This window comes from Brachypodium distachyon, chromosome 3 (assembly GCF_000005505.3).
Source record: "Brachypodium distachyon strain Bd21 chromosome 3, Brachypodium_distachyon_v3.0, whole genome shotgun sequence".
NCBI lineage: Eukaryota > Viridiplantae > Streptophyta > Magnoliopsida > Poales > Poaceae > Brachypodium > Brachypodium distachyon.
Genome location: NC_016133.3, coordinates 47,288,168 through 47,309,197, shown reverse-complemented (window position 1 = coordinate 47,309,197; position 21,030 = coordinate 47,288,168). Strand labels below are relative to the sequence as shown.

The following is a 21,030-nucleotide window of genomic DNA, read 5'->3' as shown; positions in this document are numbered from 1 at the left end:
CTCGTCGGTGCAAGCAAGTGATGGGTTGTCATCGGAAAAAAGACATGCCGGTGAAGTATAGCTTCACGCCATCGGAGTCTAGACGATGTCGAGGATGAGTCCTGGCATAGATGTTGGATTAGAAGGCAATGTATCGGTGATGTAGTCGGTGCCCTGCGTGGCGCGATGGTGTCTAGCATGACACCGTGGGTGGTGTCTCGATGGACACCACGTAGAGGGACGCCGCGCTAGTGGTGCACCACCACATGATCGATCAATTTCATGGACAAGTACATGTGCATGGCCAGCATGCACGTAGGATGATTGATATATAGCTAGGTGATGCATGCATAACCTCGATCTTTCTTCTTTGGCAACACATGCAAAAGTATGCTAACTTGCGCTAGTTTCTTTTTGTGTCGATCTAATTTTGCCACGAATTTTGGTATGCGTACAAAATATCGTCAAACTTTCAGAATTCACTCCCGGAGTCGTACATGGACATCGCCGGCGTCCTTGGAGGCTGCCATGCGAGTATGCGAGTCTGTACGTCTTTGCCTCCGACTCGCCGGCCTCGGCCGCGTGACGGCGTCAGTGCTTCGCCAATCGCCGCGCCACCGAGAAGCTCTACCACACATTCGGCATATACGAGGCGGTCCCCGACGTCACGTTTGGACCTCGATCCAGCCTCCAGGCCCTCTTCGATCGTGGTCAAGGCCTCCGTCGTGGTCGTGCGGCTGGGCTCCACGCTCGCCGCCGGCGCGGTTAACAGCGGCGGCGACGCTCATGCATGCCACGACGTCGACGCCGTCGGGGTGGTGCCTGGTGCGTGCGCGAGAACTCCTGACGCAGAAGGTGCTGGACGTACGAGACTGGAATACTGAATGGCCGCACCACTATCCTGGAAGGTAAACTTCCTCTCGTGGGATTTCTCTCCAATCCATGTCGTCGTAATACCGGCCAATAGGAGCGCGCTATCTACCAAGGGTGATCCGCGTGAGCACGGATCTGAGCCGTCCGTCCGGCCGGTTAAGATTAACTGCACCGCCTGTCCCAATCAATCTGGCATAAATTAAGGAACCTACACCCTAAAGTCGGTTCGTGTGCCTGTTAGTACCCTATAACTAGCCTCTGCTCTCAGGCTATTTCTACATCAAACACAAGGACCGATCAATCCCTCAAAAAAACACAAGGCCGGACCGATCAAACCTGAGCCTTCACAAAATCACAAGGGTTCCAACAACTGTCAGAGAGGTAAACCGATCGATCCCCACCTTCTTGGGTGTTCTAATCCCGACAATTTTTATTTTTAGCATGTCCTAGGTCGATCTTTGCTCGTGTTGGGTCTATCCGGCTATCTCATATCTGGCCTGGGGTCTCCCTAGAACTTGGTTGTGGTGTGTTTTGCTTCCGTACATGAAGCAGGCCCGGTGAGTGTGCCTGTGTTTCCTGCCTAAGCTGCCTGGATTTGTGGTGACCGCACGTACTGTACAAAACAAGAGCTTCACTTTCTCTTTTCTGAACTCCTCTTTCCCTCTCTAATTCTCCTATTTGACCATTTTGCCCCGGTTTTGGAAGCATAGAAACAAGGTAGTGTTCAACAATGCAAGACCTTGGGCAGCATATAATTATCATCTAAGAAGTAACTGGAGGCTGACATTTGGGAGAAAGCAAACTTGCTTAGAGATAGAACAGGAGTTTTGAGAGGAGAGGTAAAATTGCTGTGGAGAGACACTCGCTACAATAAATCCCAAAGACCGGTTAAATCGCCAACAAGGCATAGCCATGCCAACTAAGCGCCGGTCAAAGGAGTCAAAGGGTCAAGCCTCCCATACCATGGTCAAAGGAGTTAGAGTAGGGGCCAAGAAAACTCTAGGGGTGAATTTCCACTTTACCCTCACTTTCCCTCTCTCTCAAGGGTAGCTATGATCTTTTGTCATGGAGCCCTAAGCTATAAATACCCCCCATGGGGGATATGTATGATACACTCTCCATTGGAATAAGATCAAAAGGGGGAGGGCTAGAGCAACCTAAGGAGCCCGCTCTTGAGTGCTTGGGTTGAACTTAGTCTCGACTCGACCTCGAGGACGCGACTTAAGAAGTCTAGTTTCGAGATTCCGGGTTGTCTCGTACGACCTCGACTCGAAGTAGAGGGATCGGGTTAGAGTCTGGAGGGTATCCCAACCTCGCTACTTGGGGAGACAAGTTCGGCCCAAGTCCGAGGCGGTCCCTAGAGATCTCTCGCCATAGGTGATCTGGGAAGACGACTTCGGCCCAAACACCCGGCTAACGAGCCCCTCGAAGTCTCTCCTAACATAGGACCAAGTCGTGCCCGCAGGGTCGACTGAACCTATTAAAAAAAATCGACGTGTCAACTTGTCCAAGTGTATGGCGACCTTCGCTATAAGGCCGGGATACACCCCCTACATACTATTCTCGCATTTGTGCCATCGAGCATTGGTACCCCATACTCCTGTTATTTTCTAGAACAACAACAGTGGCGCCGACCGTGGGGAACCCTCGCCGCAATTGAAGATTTGATGACACCGACGAAGCCTACTTCATCGGGTGCCCAACTTGCCGCGAAATCTACACGTTTACAAACGAAGAAGGCAAATGCCTCGGGGGCTCCTGAGGAAGGAGAAATTCTCACCAATCCGGATGTTGCCGCAAGCATGGCGCTACGACGGAAGTCGTCGTCGCACCCCAGCTCCCGGCCGTCCCCGAAGGAGCCAAAGCACTCGGGACCGTCGTAGGCGGTCCTTCGGTCCTCACTGACGTGGTGGCAAGGATCGGCGAGCTACCTGTGGTTACCTCCCCCGCAAAGGACGCCACCTCCCCTGCAACCGGTGGTAACCTTGCCCTCGAAACCTACAAGGGGAAACAAAGTGGCATCAGGAGGATCCACGCTGGAAAACCAAGGAGTCCCGACTTACGACCCCTCCAACCCGGGACTACTTCCATTAGCGCTCGCCGCGATAGCCCATGGAGCTCCTTGGTACCACCCATATTGGGGACTTCCGCCGCATGGCGCTCTCCAAGTCGCGCACGCTCCGAACCAACCTCGCTTTGCGAGCGCTCGCAAGCGTCCCTTGCTCCCCCCGCCGGGGCCGAACAAGGTGGCAACTAAGCTCCACCTCAAGATGTGCCCTGCGGAGAACGAGATCCTAGCATGCATGGAAACGAGCAAGTAGCGGAGTCCGGAGCCCTCGCCGGCGGTGAAAGAAATCCTCGTCGATGCTCCGACCCTCCAAGAAGACGCCGAGATCCCTCTCCGAGTGATCCCTCTAGCGATGACAGCGACCCCGACGAAGGAGGATCTCGTCGCCGGAGAAACCAGAAGGGCCGACCATCTTGTAACCCGCTCACGCGGGAGATCCAAGACGCGGCTTTCCTGCCAAGGTTCAAGCCGCCGACGATACGGCCATATGACGGAGAGTCCAACCCTCTTCAGTTCCTGGACGTCTACTCCACCGCCATACGAGCGGCGGGTGGAGGCCCCACCGAGATATGCAACCTTTTTCCGCTCGTGCTCACCGGGATGGCGCAAACTTGGTTCTATAACCTACGGAAAAATTCCATGCATTCGTGGGAGCGCCTCCAGGAGGTCTTCATCGCCAACTTCCAGGGAAATTTCAAAGAACCTGTGCAAGCTCTCGAGCTTTACGCTGTGAAACAAAGGCCAGGAGAGTCTCTCCGAAGCTTCTTCCATCGCTTTGCGAAGGTCCGAAGCCAAATCGCCAACCCGTCGTCGACGACCGTGATCGACGCTTGCATGCAAGGCCTTCTCCAAGGAGAAGTGAATCGCGCTGTAAGTCGCAACCCTCCTAAGACGACCGAAGAGCTCTACCAAATCTTGCAAGAATACGCTCGGTGCGAAGATGGAGACATCACCAAGAAGGACACGCCGCGCGGCGCGCCCGAAGGGCTCCCTCATCAGATCAGCCCTAGGCATCCGCACCATCTTCCAAAAGGAAGAGGAGGCGGGGGAAGAAGGCGCCCGGCGATCAAGCCCTAAAGATCTTCGCCGTCAAAGGGCAAACCTCGTCCCAAAAGATTTGGCAGCCCAAGAAGCCTCCTCGCACCGCCGAGGGAGGTGCCGGAAGATGCCTCATCCACAACTCGGCGAGCCATAGCACCAAAGAGTGTAATACCCTCGTCGCAGCTCGTGAAGAGTTCCAAGCACGAATGCAAGCTTGTCGCAGGGATGAGAAGGCGCCCGAGGCTCCGCGCCGTGCTAACGTCCTCCTTGCCGACCCTGCGCCCAAGGAAGAGAACCTCCCGTTTCAAGAACCCGCTCACCATGTCGGGGTGATACTCGGGGGCTCAGCCACAGGCCGAGGGTCAAAGAGGCAACGCAAGGAGTACGCGCACGAAGTCAACATCGTTGGAACCTTCACCCCAATGCCACCACCCAAGTGGGCGAGTGTACCCATTTCCTTCACCGAAGAAGACGCTAAGGGGATATGCTTTCCACACGACGACGCTCTCTTCGTGACGGCCATCATCTCAAATTGCGAGCTCAAGAAAATACTTGTGGATGGCGGAAGCTCCGCCGACATCTTGTACCTGAGCACGCTAAAGAAGCTGATGGAACCACAAGGAGGATACAAGAGGGTTCCTTGCAACCGTCGCTTTACCCCCTAACCGGCTTCGTCCCAGGCAAGTCCATCCAGCCGCTCGGCCAAATTGAGCTCCTCACGATTTCCGAAGATGCCACTAATCACCAGACCGAGCTCGTGCGCTTCGACGTGGTGGACATGGAGGCCTCTTTTAACGCCATCCTTGGCAGAACGACCTTGAACCGCCTCTGTGCTGCCGTCCACCACAACTTCCTATGCATGAAGATCTCAGGCCCAAAAGGCGTGATCACGGTCCGTGGTGAGCAATCCTCCGATAGGAAGACGCTATATCGCCACGAGACTAAGTGCGCCGAGAAGGGAAAAGCATCCAAAAGTGTCCACTTGCTCTCGGGCGCAGGGGAGTCCAAGACCGATCACCCGGAGCGCTACATCCCTAAGCCCCTTCCTAAGGGAGAGCTTAAGGAGATACGCATCTCCGGCAATAACACCACACGCGTCGTGAAGATTGGGGCCGACCTCTCGATCGAACTCGAGAAGAAGCTCATCGACCTACTTCAGGAGAACTCCGACCTTTTCGCTTGGCCTCCCTCCGACATGGGAGGAGTCTCACGCGACGTCAAGGAGCATCGACTCGCCGTAAGGCCCGACAAGGCTCCCGTGAAGCAAAAACTCCGGAAACTCTCCGCGGAGCGAAGCGAGGTCATCAGGCAAGAAATTGCGAAGCTCTCCGAGGCCGAACTCATCCGAGAAGTTTGGCACCCCGAGTGGTTGGCCAATCCGGTCTTGGTGAAGAAAGCTAACGGCAAGTGGCGGATGTGTGTCAACTTCCCGACTTGAACAAGGCGTGTCCCAAGGACGACTACCCTCTCCCGCGGATCGACCAGCTAGTCGACTCCACAGCAGGATGCGAGAGGTTGAGCTTCTTGGATGTCTATTCGGGGTATCACCAATTCCACATGGCCAAGGAAGACGAAGAGAAGACCAGCTTCATCACTCCCATGGGCACCTTCTGCTATCGCAGAATGCCTTTTGGTTTGAGGAACGCCGGTGCGACATTCCAACGCCTCGTCAGCCTCATCCTCAAAGAACAATTGGGGAGAAACGCTGAAGTCTACGTTGATGACGCCGTCATCAAAAGCCAAATGGCGTGAAGCTCCGCAAATATGGCGTGAAGGCATCCCGAAGACTTGCAAGAAACCTTCAACAACCTCCGCAAATATGGCGTGAAGCTCAATCGTGAGAAGTGCGCGTTCGGAGTTCGAGGAAAACTCTTGGGTTTCCTCGTCTCCCAACAGGGGATTGATGCCAACCCGGAAAATATCTGGGCGATCCTAGAGATGGAGCCTCCTCGCTCCGTCAAAGACGTGCAGCGCCTAGCAGGGAGGATGGCGGCATTAGGACGATTCGTCGCCCGATCAACCGAGAAGGGGCTTCCTTTTTTCAAAGTCCTGAAGGGTGTTAACAACTTTGAGTGGACCGACGAAGCTCAAAGTGCCTTCGAGGAACTCAAAACCTATTTGTCGACTCCTCCACTCCTCACGAGCCCGAAGCAGGGAGAACCTTTACTCCTGTACCTCGCCGCGACTCCGGTGTACTATGTGAGCGAAGCTTTGGGAGGAGCAAAGGGTCGATACACCCAGATCGAAATGATCGCGTACGCCCTCCTCATGGCCTCTCGAAAGCTCCGTCATTACTTCATGGGCCACACCATCATGGTGCCGACGGTGTTCCCACTCAAAGAAGTCTTCGGCAACAAGGAGGCCACCGGGAGAATCGCCAAATGGGCAACAGAACTAGCTCCCTTCTCGCTGGAGCTCACCGCGAGAATGGCTATAAAATCTCAGGTCCTCGCCGACTTCGTGGTCAAGTGGCATGCGCCGCCAGCCCCGCCTGAAGAGACGTCGCCCAAGGCCGGGCCCCCCAAACCACATTGCATAATGAGGTTCGATGGCTCCAAGCGCCACAACGGTGCTGGGGCTGGAGTCGTACTCATCAGCCCTGAAGGAAAAACTTTGGAGTACGCCGCTCACCTCGACTTCAACGCAACGAACAACATGGCGGAGTACGAAGCACTCCTTCTCGGACTCCGGTTGGCCAAGACCATGGGTGTTCGACGCCTTCTCATCCAAGGTGACTCCCAGCTGGTGATAAACCAAATGGACAAGTCATATCAATGCCTTGATGAAAGGATGAAGAAGTATATCGAAGAAGTTCGCAAGATGGAACGGTACTTCCTAGGCATGGAGGCACGACGCATCCCACGAGGAGAAAATCACATCGCCGACAGATTGGCCCGAACGGCCGGTTCCAGGAACCGCTACCACCCGGCGCATTCTTCGAGGTGATCCGTGCCCCATCCATAGGAGAAGAAGCCGATGACTCTGACGAAACTTCGAAGGCCAGCATGGTCATCGACAATCCACCCTCTTGGATGACACCAATTATCCGCGCCTTGAAAAGAGAGGTGGATGAGGAGGCGGAAGGCCTAAGCGCCAAAACTCTGCTTGCAAAAGCAAAAATGTACGTCGTCCTCGACGGCATCCTTTACAAGAAGGGTGCGGCCACGCTACTCAAGTGCATAACCCCCGACAAGGGGGCTGAGCTCCTCCAGGAGATCCACTCCGGAGTGTGCGGCCATCATCTTGCGCCAAGAGCCACCGCGGCGAAGGCTTTACGGCAGGGATTCTATTGGCCCACCATGGTGCAAGACGCAATCACAATATTGCGAAGATGCATAGTTTGCCAGAAAATGGCTAAGTCAATCCACGCGCCGGTGACGACCGTGAAGAATATCCCGATAACTTGGTCATTTGCACGCTGGGGAATGGACCTTCTCGGGCCTTTCCCCACATGCATCAGGGGCTGCAAATACCTCGTGGTGACGATTGATTACTTATCCAAATGGATAGAAGCTGCGCCACTCGGCAAGATCACGTCACAGGCCATCCATAATTTTTTCTGGAAAAACATCATATGTCGATATGGTGTCCCACGAGAGCTAACCGTGGACAACGGCAAACAGTTCGACTGTGCGGAATTCATCAAATTCTGTGAATGTCTCGAGATCAAGCTGCATTTCGCATCCGTGGCCTACCCCAAGAGCAACGGCGCATGCGAAAGAGCCAATGGATTAATCCTCCAAGGACTCCGCCGAAGGGTAGAACACACAGTCAGCAAGGCAAGAGGAGCATGGGGGGACAAACTCGCCAGCGTGGTTTGGGGCATACGCACCTCCGTAAGCCGTTCCACGGGCCGAACACCATTCTCATTGGTGTATGACGCCGAAGCAGTTCTTCCTGCCGAGGTAGAGTTCCGCTCACCTCGGGTCGAAAGACTCCAAGAAGCTACTCCACTCGCCTTCATCGAAAATGAAGAGCATCACAGGACGGCCGTCGACCTTGTGGAAGAAGCTCTTGACGAAGCCCTCATGAGGCACGCCGTCTACGAGCAGAGTGCCGCATGCTTCTACAACACGAGGGTGCGGGAACGACCTTTCTCCCTAGGAGACCTCGTGCTGAAAAAGAACGTCGACCCAAAACTCTAGCGCAAGCTCGACCCTAAATGGGAAGGACCATACCGCATCGCCGCGGTATTGGGCAATGGTGCATACCACCTCGAGAACATGGAAGGCAAAAACCTCGTCCATGCTTGGAACGGCGACAAACTCCGGCGTTTCTACGCCTAAGGAGGAACCTCAAGGACGACCCTCACCGCTCCCGAAAGATGACTCTCAGCACCCAACCGGCCACTTCCCTACGAAACTTTGGGGGATCGTAAGCGCCAACGAGGCCACGTCTACATAAGGCTTGTAAGTGCCCATTGGGCCATACCTTAAGACAGGCAAGCGAGGGATCAATAAAAACGAGTCCTTGATAAGAGTGACACGAGACACATATACGACCCACCGTCGTAAAGGGAACCCCGTCGAACGGCTATGTCGCGAAGAGGCAATCCCCAAAACCGAGTCGCTGCCCCAGTGCCGCTCACCAAGGGACACCGAAAGGCCTACGTTGGCCCAGGCATCACCTAAAAATGTCTTCAGACATAAGTCGCCACCAGCGACCCGTTCCTTGGAGGATCATAGCGTGCCTTGAGGCCATCCGTCAAGTAGAACCAAGTCTCCCGAAGGCTGGAAGCTCCTTAAAATGCATTTAAGGAGAATCACAAATAAGTGAGTTATGCATGAGCTTACTTACCTCGGAGAACCATGCTACCCGCGTACGAGACGTCGCGCACGGGCCTGCATGATAGTAACCGAGTTAAGGCTTCATAATAATCGCGGGAGAGCATAGTTTCCTGAAGTCCGAAGAGGAAAAATTCCGCATGAATTTCCCCGAACGACAGGTCGAAATATCCGGATCACTACCGGCATATCGATAGCGACCCCCACAAGGGTACTAGGACCCATGGCTCGTAACCATGGTCTAAGGCACCGAACCCAAGTTGTATTCCAACGGCGACAACAATTGATTACGCAAAAGTGTGGTCATAGTGAACGATCGTGAGCTGTATAAACTGAGGAAATATAGTACTTCGCCAAGAAGGAAATATAGTATTCCAAAGAACACATGTTGAGCCAAGTTAACATTTCCGATAATGTTGACTACATGGTGAAAATATAAGAAAATACATGCCGAGCTAAGTTGACATTACCGACAATGTTGACTACATAGCAAAGCACGAAACACATCAAAAAAGCTGCCTTACAACCTCTATGTCTAAGCCTAGAACATGCAAGTCATGAGGCTATGTCATAAGTGGATATGCAACGTCGCATAAGTAAGCAGCTAAGGTACCTTGTCGCCTCAAAAGGCAACAAGACTCAAGCCCCCCCGTCGCTCTCCTGAAGAGCGGGCTCAAGGCATCGCATGAACCGTCGAGCCAGAGCGCGAAGAGGAGCTCCCTGGTCCGCCAGAAACTTCTTCGCCCCGTGAGTCATCTCACCCTCAAGTCCACTCGTCCCGGCACCGCCGTCCAGGACAGCCGCGACTGCGGACGAAACAAGTCGAGCACCCGTACTCAGAAGGCCCCTCTTCACGACGGGCTCAAGGAGCTCCACCTGTGAAGTAAGCACCCTACTCGCCTCGTTCGTCGTACGACACAGGGGAAGATCCGGCTAAGGGGAGCCCTTCAAGCAGAGTATCATCTCTCGAACCTCCGAAGCCTGGGCGAGTAGGAGCGAGACCACCTCTGGACGACTGTCCGAGGAGGCGCGAGCACGGGGGGCGAACACCGGTCCAAACCCGGCATCCTCCGACTCCGCCTTGAGGGAGGCGACCTCCACTCGAGCGTGCTCCACGTTGAGGCTGGCCACCACCAAGTCTTCCTCGGCACGACGGGTCTTCGCGATCGCATCCTTCTGGCCCTCCTCGGCAAGGTGAGCCCTCGCCTCCATGGCCGCGAGCTCCGCCGACACCCGAGAAAGCTCAGTCTCGGCGGCCTCCCGTCGCGCCCTCTCCGAGGCCAACTCACTCAGGGCAAGGGTGTCCTTCAAGGTCTCGGCGTCCAAGGCCGCCCAAAGCACCCCAACCTGAGCCTTGAGAGCGAGAAGAGTGCCCACGGCCTCGATCAAGCCTCTCACCTGGCAAAAGAAGAGGAATCATGGGCGCTGACCGACAAAATGGACCTAGCAAGAAAGGAGACGAGGAAAGCGGACTCACAAGCTCCAACGCCTCGAGCGGGTCTCTCACTCCTCCCTCGGTCCTCGGAAGCACCTCTCCCTCCTTCGGAATCGAGGGCTCGGCCTCGGGAGCATCAGGCGCCGCAGGCCCCGTACTTGAAACAAGACAAGAGAACCCTGTGAGAACATTCCCGAAAGGAAATAAAACGCTCAACACGCACGCACTCACCGGTGGCAGGAAGCTCCTCCTCGACAGGTCCGCAAGCCAAAGAGAACACCGGGACACCCGCGCCACTGGCTTCCGAGGAGGTATCCACCACGAGCTGAAGCCTGGTCCTCTGGGCAAAAACCGCACGCTCGTGAGGCGACGGAGGCAGGATCTTCCCAATGTCGATCTTCCCGGCTAGGTGCATGTCCATGGACTCTCGCAAGGGAGACCTCGACTCAGCCACGTCGGCTAGGTCAGGAGAAGGAGCCTTCCTCTTGCGTGAACTTAGAGGACGAGGGATCTTGGGCATTGGGGCCGCCGGCACACCCAACTCCGCCTGTGGTCGTGCCCTCATCATGAAGCGGCCCGCCATTACCATCTCCTCGAGAAGGTCGCGGAAGCTACGCTCCGAACGAGCTGACTTGATCCCGGCAAGCTCCCACTCCTCGACCAAGGACGTGCCCATGGGACGAACGACATCCCGAAGCCCCCCAGGCCCAGAGTGTCATGGGAGCCTACCGGAGTGACGCAAGCTCGTCTCCGAAACGTCGAGGAAGAACCACTGCGAGTCCCACCTATCAAACAGACGCACCACACTCTTCACCGGCATCAGGGGGAACTCATCATGGAAGCCGGGACGGAGCCTCACGGTGACCGACCCAAAAGCACACGTCAGGGGTGCGACGCCCCTCCACGTGGACGGTGAACAGGAACAAGAACAACCTCATGGTCGGAGGCTCCCGCAAGGCGGTCTCACAAAGCCATCTGAACACGTTCAGACGCAGGATCGCCGAAGGAAGCAACTGCGCCAACTTGATACCATAGGTATCAAGGAACTCCAGCAGGAATGGGTGGACGGGCAGGCACAATCCGGCGTGAAACCATATGGTGAACATGACGATGTGCCCTCGACACATCTGCACCTCCAGTCGAAGCTCACCCTCGTCAGGAAGCGAGGCAAGGCCCTTGCGAAAGTAACCCGCCTCCACAAGGTCCAACAAGTCCTTCTCGGTCGTCACCGACGCCGAAAGGATGTCAGGAATCCGTCACGGCATGGCCGGATGCGCCTCAGGCCTAGGTCCTCTCTCCGGGCGCGTGACTTTTTTTGACCTTCGTGGCTTGCCCCCTGACATCCGCACCTCGGCCCCGCTCCCATGGGAGGCCTCTCTCTCGACGCTCCCGCCGGCGCCATCACGACGCTCCACGTCGGATCCCGCCATCTCACCTACAAGAAGACGCCAAAAGATTAGTACAAGTTGCAAAAAAATCCTAAGGAAGCAGCTAGGGAAAATCTACGTCACAAGATCATATACAATCGCCATTTAAAAAAAAAGGGAAGAGCCCAACTCCCCCCGGTCGTCTTTTAGGCCCTGCTGGCTCTACGCCAGCAAGGGGAGCTCGGCTGCCCCTGCGGCCCGCTACCCGCCGACCTTCGGTCCGCTCGAACCCGCGGGGAAGATGGCTCAGAAGACCTGCGCGCACTACCGCCGGCCCAAGACGCGCAAACGAAACAAAAAGGAGAAAGAATGAAGGGAGCCCAGCTCCCCCCATGGCGGCCCAATTGTCGGCCTGATCCTCGGACAGGAAGGAGTAGGCAGACGCCTGCGAGGTGCTCGATCAAACGACCGGCACCCTAGGTCATGCTGCGCTACACCCGTGCCACCCCACAACCGTCGTCGGGGCGCGCCCCGCCCCCTGTCGCATCCACGCCCGCGCGCGTCCGCACCATGCCTCGCCGCCGAGCCCTGCATCGCCGTCCGCCCGTTTCACAACTGGAGGCAAAGGACGTCCCGCGCCACGCGCGGCCGCCCGAGCGCGCCCGCTTGGGACGGCGCTCCCGTGCCCGGCGCACGACCTCCTGCACGCACCTCAGCCGCGTCGGTCGAGCCCTTACACCGTTCCGAGCGCGCGCCGAGGATATTCGACGGAATGACCGGGCGCCCCCGCATCCCCGTTGCTCTCCGGCACTCGTGTTAAGCACGCCCGTCGGGCAAAGGCCAAACACCCCGGCGTGACTCACCTCGACAAGGACACAAGAGTACTCGAGCGCCCCCTCTTCGCAGCTCAAATTGCAGGCAATGCCGGCAACGTTTGTAGCCCGACGCTCGCCGAAATCTCGATCCCCACGAAGACTCGACGATCCTCAGCACACGCGGCGAACTAGGCAACTTCTTGGAGGAGCTACGCGCTCCCGAGGAGCTCCTAAACGCCACCGGTCTTGTCCCGTCCTTCGAATGCCGCCGAACTCGTCTTCGGCACCGGAAGGGGAGGAAACAAGAGTGGGCATGGCTCCCTGGGCGTCCCATGGCTTCATTTTATAGGCCAAGAAGCCCCCTCGACGTCCGGACCCAGCATGTCGCCGGTCGGCTTGGTCACAACAAGAGGACAAGGGTCAAGCCCGACCAAGGGACAAAGGGTGCAGAGCAGGGGAGGAAAAGCGAAAAAGGAGGGAAAAAGAGGATTGTTGGCTCGCCGCAGGCCAGCCCACACCGTCCTGGCCGAGCCCCGTGGTCGCCGGCGTCATCACCTGGCAGCGGTGCCCCTCGACGAAAGAGGAAAGGAGGACGACCTCCTTTCTCGCCCGTACCAAGAAAGACGATGCCCAACAGCCGTCGGATCTAGGGTATGGGAGCGATCCCGCCCGTCCGATCTAACCACTTAGCCCTGCGAACAGGTATGTAGGCCGGGGGACGAAGTGGGCCTCGGCCCAATAACGAGCATAAAAAAAAAGAGAAGCCTCCCAGTCCTGGTCGAGCGTAGCCGGCACGCCCGGGAGGCCCAAGAGGCCAAGCACGGCCCCGGAACGCCCCCAGGCGCGATGGGCAGCCCAGAGTGAGGGTTTCCTTCCAGGAACACCCCCCAAGATGCGGAAAATCACAAACTGCCCCTAGCGGCTCGAAAATTCGTGCAGGGACCCTCGGAAAATCCGAAATTCACAAGTACACCCTTGCTGCTTCATTATCTTGCAAAAGGAGTCCCCCGACCTCGAAATTTTGCAAGAAAGACCTTTGTGGCCATGATTTCTCGCAAGGGAGACCTCGTAAGTGTCTATTTCTTCAGAAATAGGCCCCACGACCGACGAAACCTCGCGAAGGAACCCAACTGGGCTTGGTTTCTCATCGAGAAACTAACCTAGCCGGTGGTTCTCCGCACCGAAGATTCTAAGGCCCTCATTTTCCGCAGGAAATATCCCCAGGGGCCCTTGGGATGCGCCAAGACTCACAAAGCCACAAATTTTATAAGCCCACCTAGGTCTCTCTTCCTCCTCGAGGAAGATTACCTGGCCGGTGGCTCCCCCAATGCAACGTCTCGAAGGTCACTCCCGAAACTACGAGCATCTCACAAGGCAGCCCACCTAGGCCCGGTTTCCTCATAAAACCTACCTAGCCGGTGGCTCGCCCCAAGGATAGCTACACTCCAAAGTGTCGGAAGAAGAATCTCGGCACGTCATCAACGTTGAAGTTGACCCGAAGGCATTACCAATGCCTCCGGCTCAAGGGGGCTACTGTTGTAATATAATAAATTCCTTACATGGGCCGGGCCGTAATCCTACGTGGCGACAACCAAGTCAATAAATCCCAAAGACCGGTTAAATCGCCAACAAGGCATAGCCATGCCAACTAAGCGCCGGTCAAAGGAGTCAAAGGGTCAAGCCTCCCATACCATGGTCAAAGGAGTTAGAGTAGGGGCCAAGAAAACTCTAGGGGTGAATTTCCACTTTACCCTCACTTTCTCTCTACCTCAAAGGTAGCCATGATCTTTTGTCATGGACCCCTAAGCTATAAATACCCCCCCATGGGGGGCATGTATGATACACTCTCCATTGGAATAAGATCAAAGGGGGGAGGGCTAGAGCAACCTAAGGAGCCCGCTCTCGAGTGCTTGGGTTGAACTTAGTCTCGACTCGACCTCGGGGACGCGACTTAGAAAGTCTAGTTTCGAGGTTCCGGGTTGTCTAGTACGACCTCGACTCGAAGTAGAGGGATGGGGTTAGAGTCTTGAGGGTATCCCAACCTCGATACTTGGGGAGACAAGTTCGGCCCAAATCCGAGGCGGCCCCTAGAGATCTCTCGCCATAGGTGATTTGGGAAGACGAGTTCGGCCCAAACACCCGGCTAACGAGCCCCTCGAAGCCTCTCCTAACATAGGACTAAGTCGTGCCCGCAGGGTCGACTGAACCTATTCAAAAATATCGACGTGTCAACTTGTCCAAATGTACGGCGACCTTCGCTATAAGGCCGACGTACACCCCCTACATACTATTCTCGCATTTGTGCCATCGAGCATTGGCATCCCGTACTCCTGTTGTTTTCTAGAACAACAACACTATGTATGCATATAGTTTGTCATTACGAATCATATCTTAATTTGCTAATTTACCAATAATATTGATTCCATTGATTTGATTTCATGATGACTTGACCACAGACCTCTGCTCGTAATGGGAGGAGTGAAGAAGCCTCACAGATACCGGCCCGGAACTGTTGCTCTCCGGTACGTGGAACATAACAAAATTTCTTGTGTTGTCTCTTATTTAGAGGTGCGAACACTAGTAATCATCTGATTATTATGACACTCTTTCCTCAAGTAATATTTCTCTATGTTATGTCCTAGCGAAATTCGCAAGGATCAAAAGGGTACGGAGCTACTTATAAGGAAGCTACCGTTTCAGAGACTTGTTCGTGAGATTGCCCAGGTTTCCAAAGTGTGTTTCCTCGAAATCATACATGTCTTCACGTAGTTGTGCTTTTTTCCATCCCCTATCATTTTAAAGGAAAAAAATCTGCATTTTTTCTAGAAAATTTTGTGTTTATATATATAATTAATTGTGATTGATATTACATTCTCATGCTTATATTTTTGCAGAGTGACTTGCGCTTCCAGAGCCATGCAGTGCTTGCGTTGCAGGAAGCAGCGGAAGCATACTTGGTGGGACTTTTTGAAGACACGAATCTGTGTGCTATCCATGCCAAGCGTGTGACCATCATGTCGAAGGATGTTCATCTTGCTAGGAGGATCCGTGGCGAGAAGTTGTAAAGCAGCTAGCAGATCGATATGCCGATTCCAACATGCTACGTGCTTCCACATTTCTGAATTTATGATGGCCGCCAACTACTTTTATTTGCATTGCACGCCAAACTATTTATACATTTGGTTATGCCGGCGTACACGTTGTCGATGTATATATGCAGACTTTTGGTATAAAGTTGCTTACATGTGCATGAACCCATGGAAAAATAAAGAGTGAATTTCATTTTTGATCCCTAAGTTTCAGTTTTTTGACAGATTTGATCCTATTTAGAGGGATTTCCGTTTTTTAACCCCATTAGCAAAAGTTTTGCCGCTAATGACCACATTTAAGCTTTTAACCTGAATCCTTTCTGTTCTGACAAGTGAATCGTGCCATCTAACTACCTCATCGCTGTCGATGCTACCTAATCTGAGTCAACTTGGTTAGTCGAGCTCAGTTTGTGTCTGGCCATGCATAAAACGTGTGTACCGTACCCTGTAAGATTCACCCAGAAAATAAAGAAAAGATCAAGACAAGCTCGATAGGGGCTGTAGCTCTCCAAAACGTTTTCTTGTGACCGAGGCTCTAGCTGGCTGCTCCCTACAATTCATAAAAAGTGTCCCCTACTTACAAAATTTGCATTAATTTAATACAAAATAGACAACACTTTTCACGAATCGGAGCAAGTACTTAATCAGTCGACCGGCTTTCTTCGTGCTTACGTACGTGCTCTGCTTTCGCTAATCGCAGCTTTGGCTAATAGCAGCGGCCAGCAGCGGAGATTTGAGACGAGGCAGATCGTGCTAGCTCAGCAAGCAGGTTCTAGCGGAAGTACTGCTGGGTATGAACTCTGAACCAACACACTCCGGTGGCTTACCTCTTTGTGTACAAACTGGGTCGTCGTCTTCTTCGGATTGTACGCTCTCAAATCATCCATCCATGTTTTGAATTGGAGCTCCTCTCTTGGTTTTGGCCGAGAAGATTAAATTTTTGATTCTTTGCTGGGCGTGTTGCACTAAGCGGTCTCGGTTGTCAAAGTTCAAGTGAGATTTTCCTGCGGCTCAGGGTTGCACGTAAACACAACACAGAAGTCATGTCTATTAGACCAGGAAAAGAGCGACAGTAATTAACATTGTTTTTTACTAGTAGCAGATTCCATTTCAAGAATAATGTTCTTCAGCTTGTACAAAATATGCCAAGTACTAGTACACATGACATAATCCAAACAAAACCCCAAAGCACATCCATAATTATAGATTATAGAATAGTCATGACTGAATAAAAGAGAGCAATATTGCTCGTTGGGGCAAAACTTCAAACGTCAGAGAAGTGTCTCAAACTGACACACTGCATGTGCATCATCAAACAGAACAAAAAAGTTATCAGCTGTTTCTACAGTCATCATGCTATTTTGACGCTAAGCTGGAGTTAGTCTAACTCTTGCCATGTTGTTTCTTCTTTCTTTTATGTTTCGGTTTGACAGCATCTTTTAAACTCTTGGGCGTTCTGCTCTCCTGGGCCTCATCTGTCTCTCCAGCGGCTCCAGAATTTGATGTGCTTTTCACCTCCGGATTAGATTCAGTTAACATTAGTTCGACATCCTCTTGCTTGTTGTCCTTCACTGTGGCTGGTGGATCTGCATATTACATGGAAAATTTCCAGAAATCAGAAGGATGGGTGAACAAAAGTTTTCTTATAACACAATGAATACCTAGGCCTTGTTTGGTACTAGAGTTTTTGTTTTCTAGGGTATTATCCACTCCAAAATGAAAAACACTAGAAACCCCAAATGGTTGTTTGGTAGGAAGGGTTAGAGGGGATTATACCTGGTTTTCCCCCACCAAACACTCCATTTTGTACCAAATTAAAACACTTCTCATACTAAAAAACACTAGTGTTTTGGGTTTTTGAGAGTTTAGGGTGAACACCCAAACCCCTCAAATACTCAAACAATAGTGGCTAAAAAATACACTACCACCAAACAAGGCCTAAGAGGTTTGCTGGTAAAGTTTGGGTATTTAAATCAAACTATGAACTAAATATCAAACTTTACCGAGAAATACCTCGCTTCGAAACAGGCTGTTAATAGCTCTGCTGATTGTTTGACTAAAAAAAAAATCTGTTATCCGAATAAAACAATGTAACATCCCTGGTTTGGAACATTTTCTCAGCAACATGCATGTTCAACAAAAGACCCAGCCAGAAGGATATTGGCCGACAAGTAGGAGGCAGAGTTATAAATATCAAAATTTGAAAAGAATCATAGAATGCTAATGATTATATATATAGATAGATAATTCTTGGCTCACAGAGCATCAGAGTCATAGAGAAACCTGAATATTGGCTCACACAGCTAAAGTATGTTAGGAAATAAGGAACACTATGTCTTTGAGAACTTTCATTAATCATATTTCATGGCTAGTAAGGAAGGGGATTGCCAACTAAAGCATGATCCCAAACTAGGAAAATTAGATGTTTGGGAAATTCCACTGTAGTTAGTAAGCACTCATATGTCCATGCAAATACAAAGGAATAATTATAACAGGCAAACATAATTCATGGTACCAGGCAATTGAGAGATTCTGAGGGAGCTTAATGAAACTCCTTTGGAGTATGGATCCCTACATTGCAAAAATAAGGTAGTTGGCAAAACTTATATCATGTAACTAATAAATGCTAGTCCCTCCGATCCTAAATTGTTGTCGTTGTTTTAGTACAAATTTGAACTAAAACAACGACAAGAATTTAGGATCGGAGGGAGTAGGATTTAGAGAACGAGTACAGCACACCAGTAACTACCAATTTGATGGGCCACCAATGCATGTGGATGTTTGTTTGTGTTTAACAGTTCGATCCCCAGTCAAGGGCAAATTCCTTTTCATATTTTGTTGATCGTCATCACCTTTGCTTATCTGCTGAACATCATTGGATGTCTTTGAGGCTTGGTTTTCCAAAGCACCAGTGCTCTCCTTCATAGCTACATCAGGGACATGAACTTTTTTAGGCACTAAGGCTGGAGTACGCTTTACTTTCTGCAATGCCTTCGTAGTGGTGTAGTCTTCAACCTGAACAAAGATTAAGAAAATAAGGTTGATGCTTAGCATGACTGGCATAACCAATCATTGAAATATAAGGACGGTAAGAAAGTTTTATAAGTTCGTAACTACCGGGTTCGCTCATACAGCAGTCGAACCCTGATAAATCCAGATCAAGGATCAATTTCAATTTCGATTCGGGTGACTACAATCTGGGGTCTGATTTGCTACATGGAGGCGAACCCAAGAGACCAAAACAGGGACAAATTTGATAGCAGATTGGTGCGGTGACCAGGTCCCCATGGCAGCAATGGTATGACCGCATGCATCGTGGCAGCAATGGGATGAAAGCAGGATCCCGCTTGTCCCACTTAATTGACTTGCTAGTTTAATTCTTTTGCTCAAAATTTCAATTGGAGATTTGAAATTTGGCCTAGAAGCAGGATATATGTGGGATCCCATTTGCACCAACCAGCTCAATATCAAATTGCTATTGTCCTTATTTTTGTTTCCTTTATGTTACACAGGGAACTTATGTATATGGAATCTTGTGGGTGGCTTGCTGCTTGGCTGTTTAATTCATTCATGAAACGCATCCAGATTCACGAACCGGAGAGGTACCCACCCACCCACCAACTAACCTGCTATAGTTTCTTTCAGATTTCATAGCATTACATCCATATTAATTGTAATTCCACAAGAGTGATGCTACTAACTCACCTTGCTCTTTATTTTGCTTGTTATATCAGCAGCTTTAACTGAAGCAATCCTTAAACACTGCATGATAACACTTGACATGACACCCTCTCCACCAGCTTTCTGAATGGAACATACATCACCATTCGAGTTAATTGTAGCTGTCATCCTTCCTCCCATAACAGCTTCTTCTTTGTATGTTGGATCGATAACCTACAGACATTAATTTAAACAAAGAATGTAGAATGACAACAGCAACATGATGGCTTCTAGAACAGGCCCTACCAGCTTTAGAAATATTAGAACATACCATGATATTACCGTCACCAAAATATGCAAAGGTTACGGCTATGGGGAGATGATGAATTGTTAGTGGGAGTGGATCCCTAACCTGTAATATAGATTGAAGATAACACATAAGACCATTCAGATAGCAGTGTTAACAACAGGACCAGCACGTTACATTTAACAAAGGGTTATGTTTGTGATTACATAGCACTGGACACTCCATAAGCCATACTATAAAATTGCTACTTCTTGTTACACTGGAGAATGCGGTGCTTTGTTGGTGAGCTCAAACTTCGAGAATGGATAAGCAAGATGATGTATGGTATAACACCTTGCATGCCTACCTCAGGGTCATGTACTGTAACTTGCTGACCATCTTCCCCACCAACAGTGCATTCAGGCCTCCGGAATGTTGACAAAGCTGCCAATGCAGCAATGTTAGCTGCATCAATAAGATTCCTGAGGGATAAAAATCATGGCAATTTGGCATTATTAGCACTCCAAACAGAAGCATTCACTCATTAATTACATCATTATGAAATATACAACTCATACCCCCCATTGTCCAAAATGTGAAGGTCCACACGCAACGACCAGACATGCTTTCCCGCAACAACACACAGGGACTCCATATCCACAGCTCGGCTCTCCCTGAGAAACACGAAAAATCCTCATTAAACTCAATACTCCGTACTTACAACTCTAGAAATACCAAACAACAATTAGGGGACCTTAGGCCACGGTCAATGACACGGCCCAGCTCAATCGCTGCTTCCCCAGGTCGCCCTGGCTCGAAGGCAGGATCAGCCATGGGCGAGAACTCTGTGAATATGGCCAGCGTCCCCTCGCTAGGCCTGTCCTTGTACGGCTGGACCAGCTGGGCAGTCACGTAGCCCATCACACGCGTTTCGCCGAGCTCCACCTCCGCCGAGCCATCCTCTCTACGGATTCAAACAGCAACTTCATCAAATGCCGAACCAAACATCGAAGCTAAGGCAAAACAGTTCGGCGCCTAAGTAGCAGAAGCTCAAAACGTGAGCGAGGGAAGACGAAGAAATGTGGAGAGGGGGATTGAGCCAAGGGTACCTGCCGAACACGATTTTGAGCTTGCGGAAGTCGAAGGGGCGGCGGCCATCGACGCGGAGGTCGGATTGGAGGGCCTGCTCGATGAACTCCCGCTCGTTCACCGTCGGACGCCACCTCTGATCCATCATCTCTTTGCTCGCCGGCGGCGGGAGCTAGGGTTTTAGGCGCAGCCGCGGTGAGGTGAGAGAGCTTTGGGTTTTTTTTGTTTTTTTGAGGGAGAGCTTTGCGTTAAAGCAACGTGGCTTTCTGTTTTCACGACCGGTTTCGAGCCATTTGGGTTTCTGAGCTCAACGCTTGGATGGGCTGGGCCGGTTCCTTCAGACAGAAACGAATGGAAAGCTTCTGTTTCTGCCGGTCGCTTTTGAAAAATTGAAAATAGAAAAGCGTAAATTAAATTTAACGAAAAATCGTGAGTTAATAATAGCACAATGTTTTGGGTGACTATTTCAAAAAATTACGTCAACTTTTATGGTATTTCATAAAAAAATGACCAGTAATCACAAACTGTCTCTCGACATATTTGT

The 21,030-nt window shown here is 51.7% G+C and overlaps 2 protein-coding genes across 4 annotated transcripts; one reads left to right on the top strand and one right to left on the bottom strand.

Moving 5' to 3' along the window:
* The first annotated feature begins 1,102 nt into the window (after nucleotides 1-1,102).
* Nucleotides 1,103-15,427, top strand: LOC100824097 (histone H3-like 3). Its single transcript, XM_024460876.1, has 4 exons — nucleotides 1,103-1,233; nucleotides 14,819-14,884; nucleotides 15,005-15,095; nucleotides 15,257-15,427. The coding sequence occupies exons 2-4, from the start codon at nucleotides 14,832-14,834 to the stop codon at nucleotides 15,425-15,427; spliced, it is 315 nt and encodes a 104-aa protein (XP_024316644.1). The 5' UTR covers nucleotides 1,103-1,233; nucleotides 14,819-14,831.
* A 1,132-nt stretch (nucleotides 15,428-16,559) lies between these two features.
* LOC100832261 (exosome complex component RRP45A) lies at nucleotides 16,560-20,742 on the bottom strand. Of its 3 annotated transcripts, none has more exons than XM_010237220.3 (9): nucleotides 20,507-20,742; nucleotides 20,152-20,361; nucleotides 19,976-20,071; nucleotides 19,765-19,879; nucleotides 19,443-19,523; nucleotides 19,157-19,345; nucleotides 18,201-18,466; nucleotides 17,967-18,022; nucleotides 16,560-17,037 (listed from the first exon to the last, which is right to left on the bottom strand). In XM_010237220.3, the coding sequence occupies exons 1-9, from the start codon at nucleotides 20,632-20,634 to the stop codon at nucleotides 16,835-16,837; spliced, it is 1,344 nt and encodes a 447-aa protein (XP_010235522.1). In that variant the 5' UTR covers nucleotides 20,635-20,742; the 3' UTR covers nucleotides 16,560-16,834. The 3 variants fall into 3 exon arrangements, with proteins under 3 accessions (XP_010235522.1, XP_003575114.1, XP_003575115.1); XM_003575066.4 differs by having other exon boundaries at nucleotides 18,304-18,466; nucleotides 20,507-20,741; XM_003575067.4 differs by lacking the exon at nucleotides 17,967-18,022 and having other exon boundaries at nucleotides 18,304-18,466; nucleotides 20,507-20,740.
* Nucleotides 20,743-21,030: the final 288 nt, after the last annotated feature.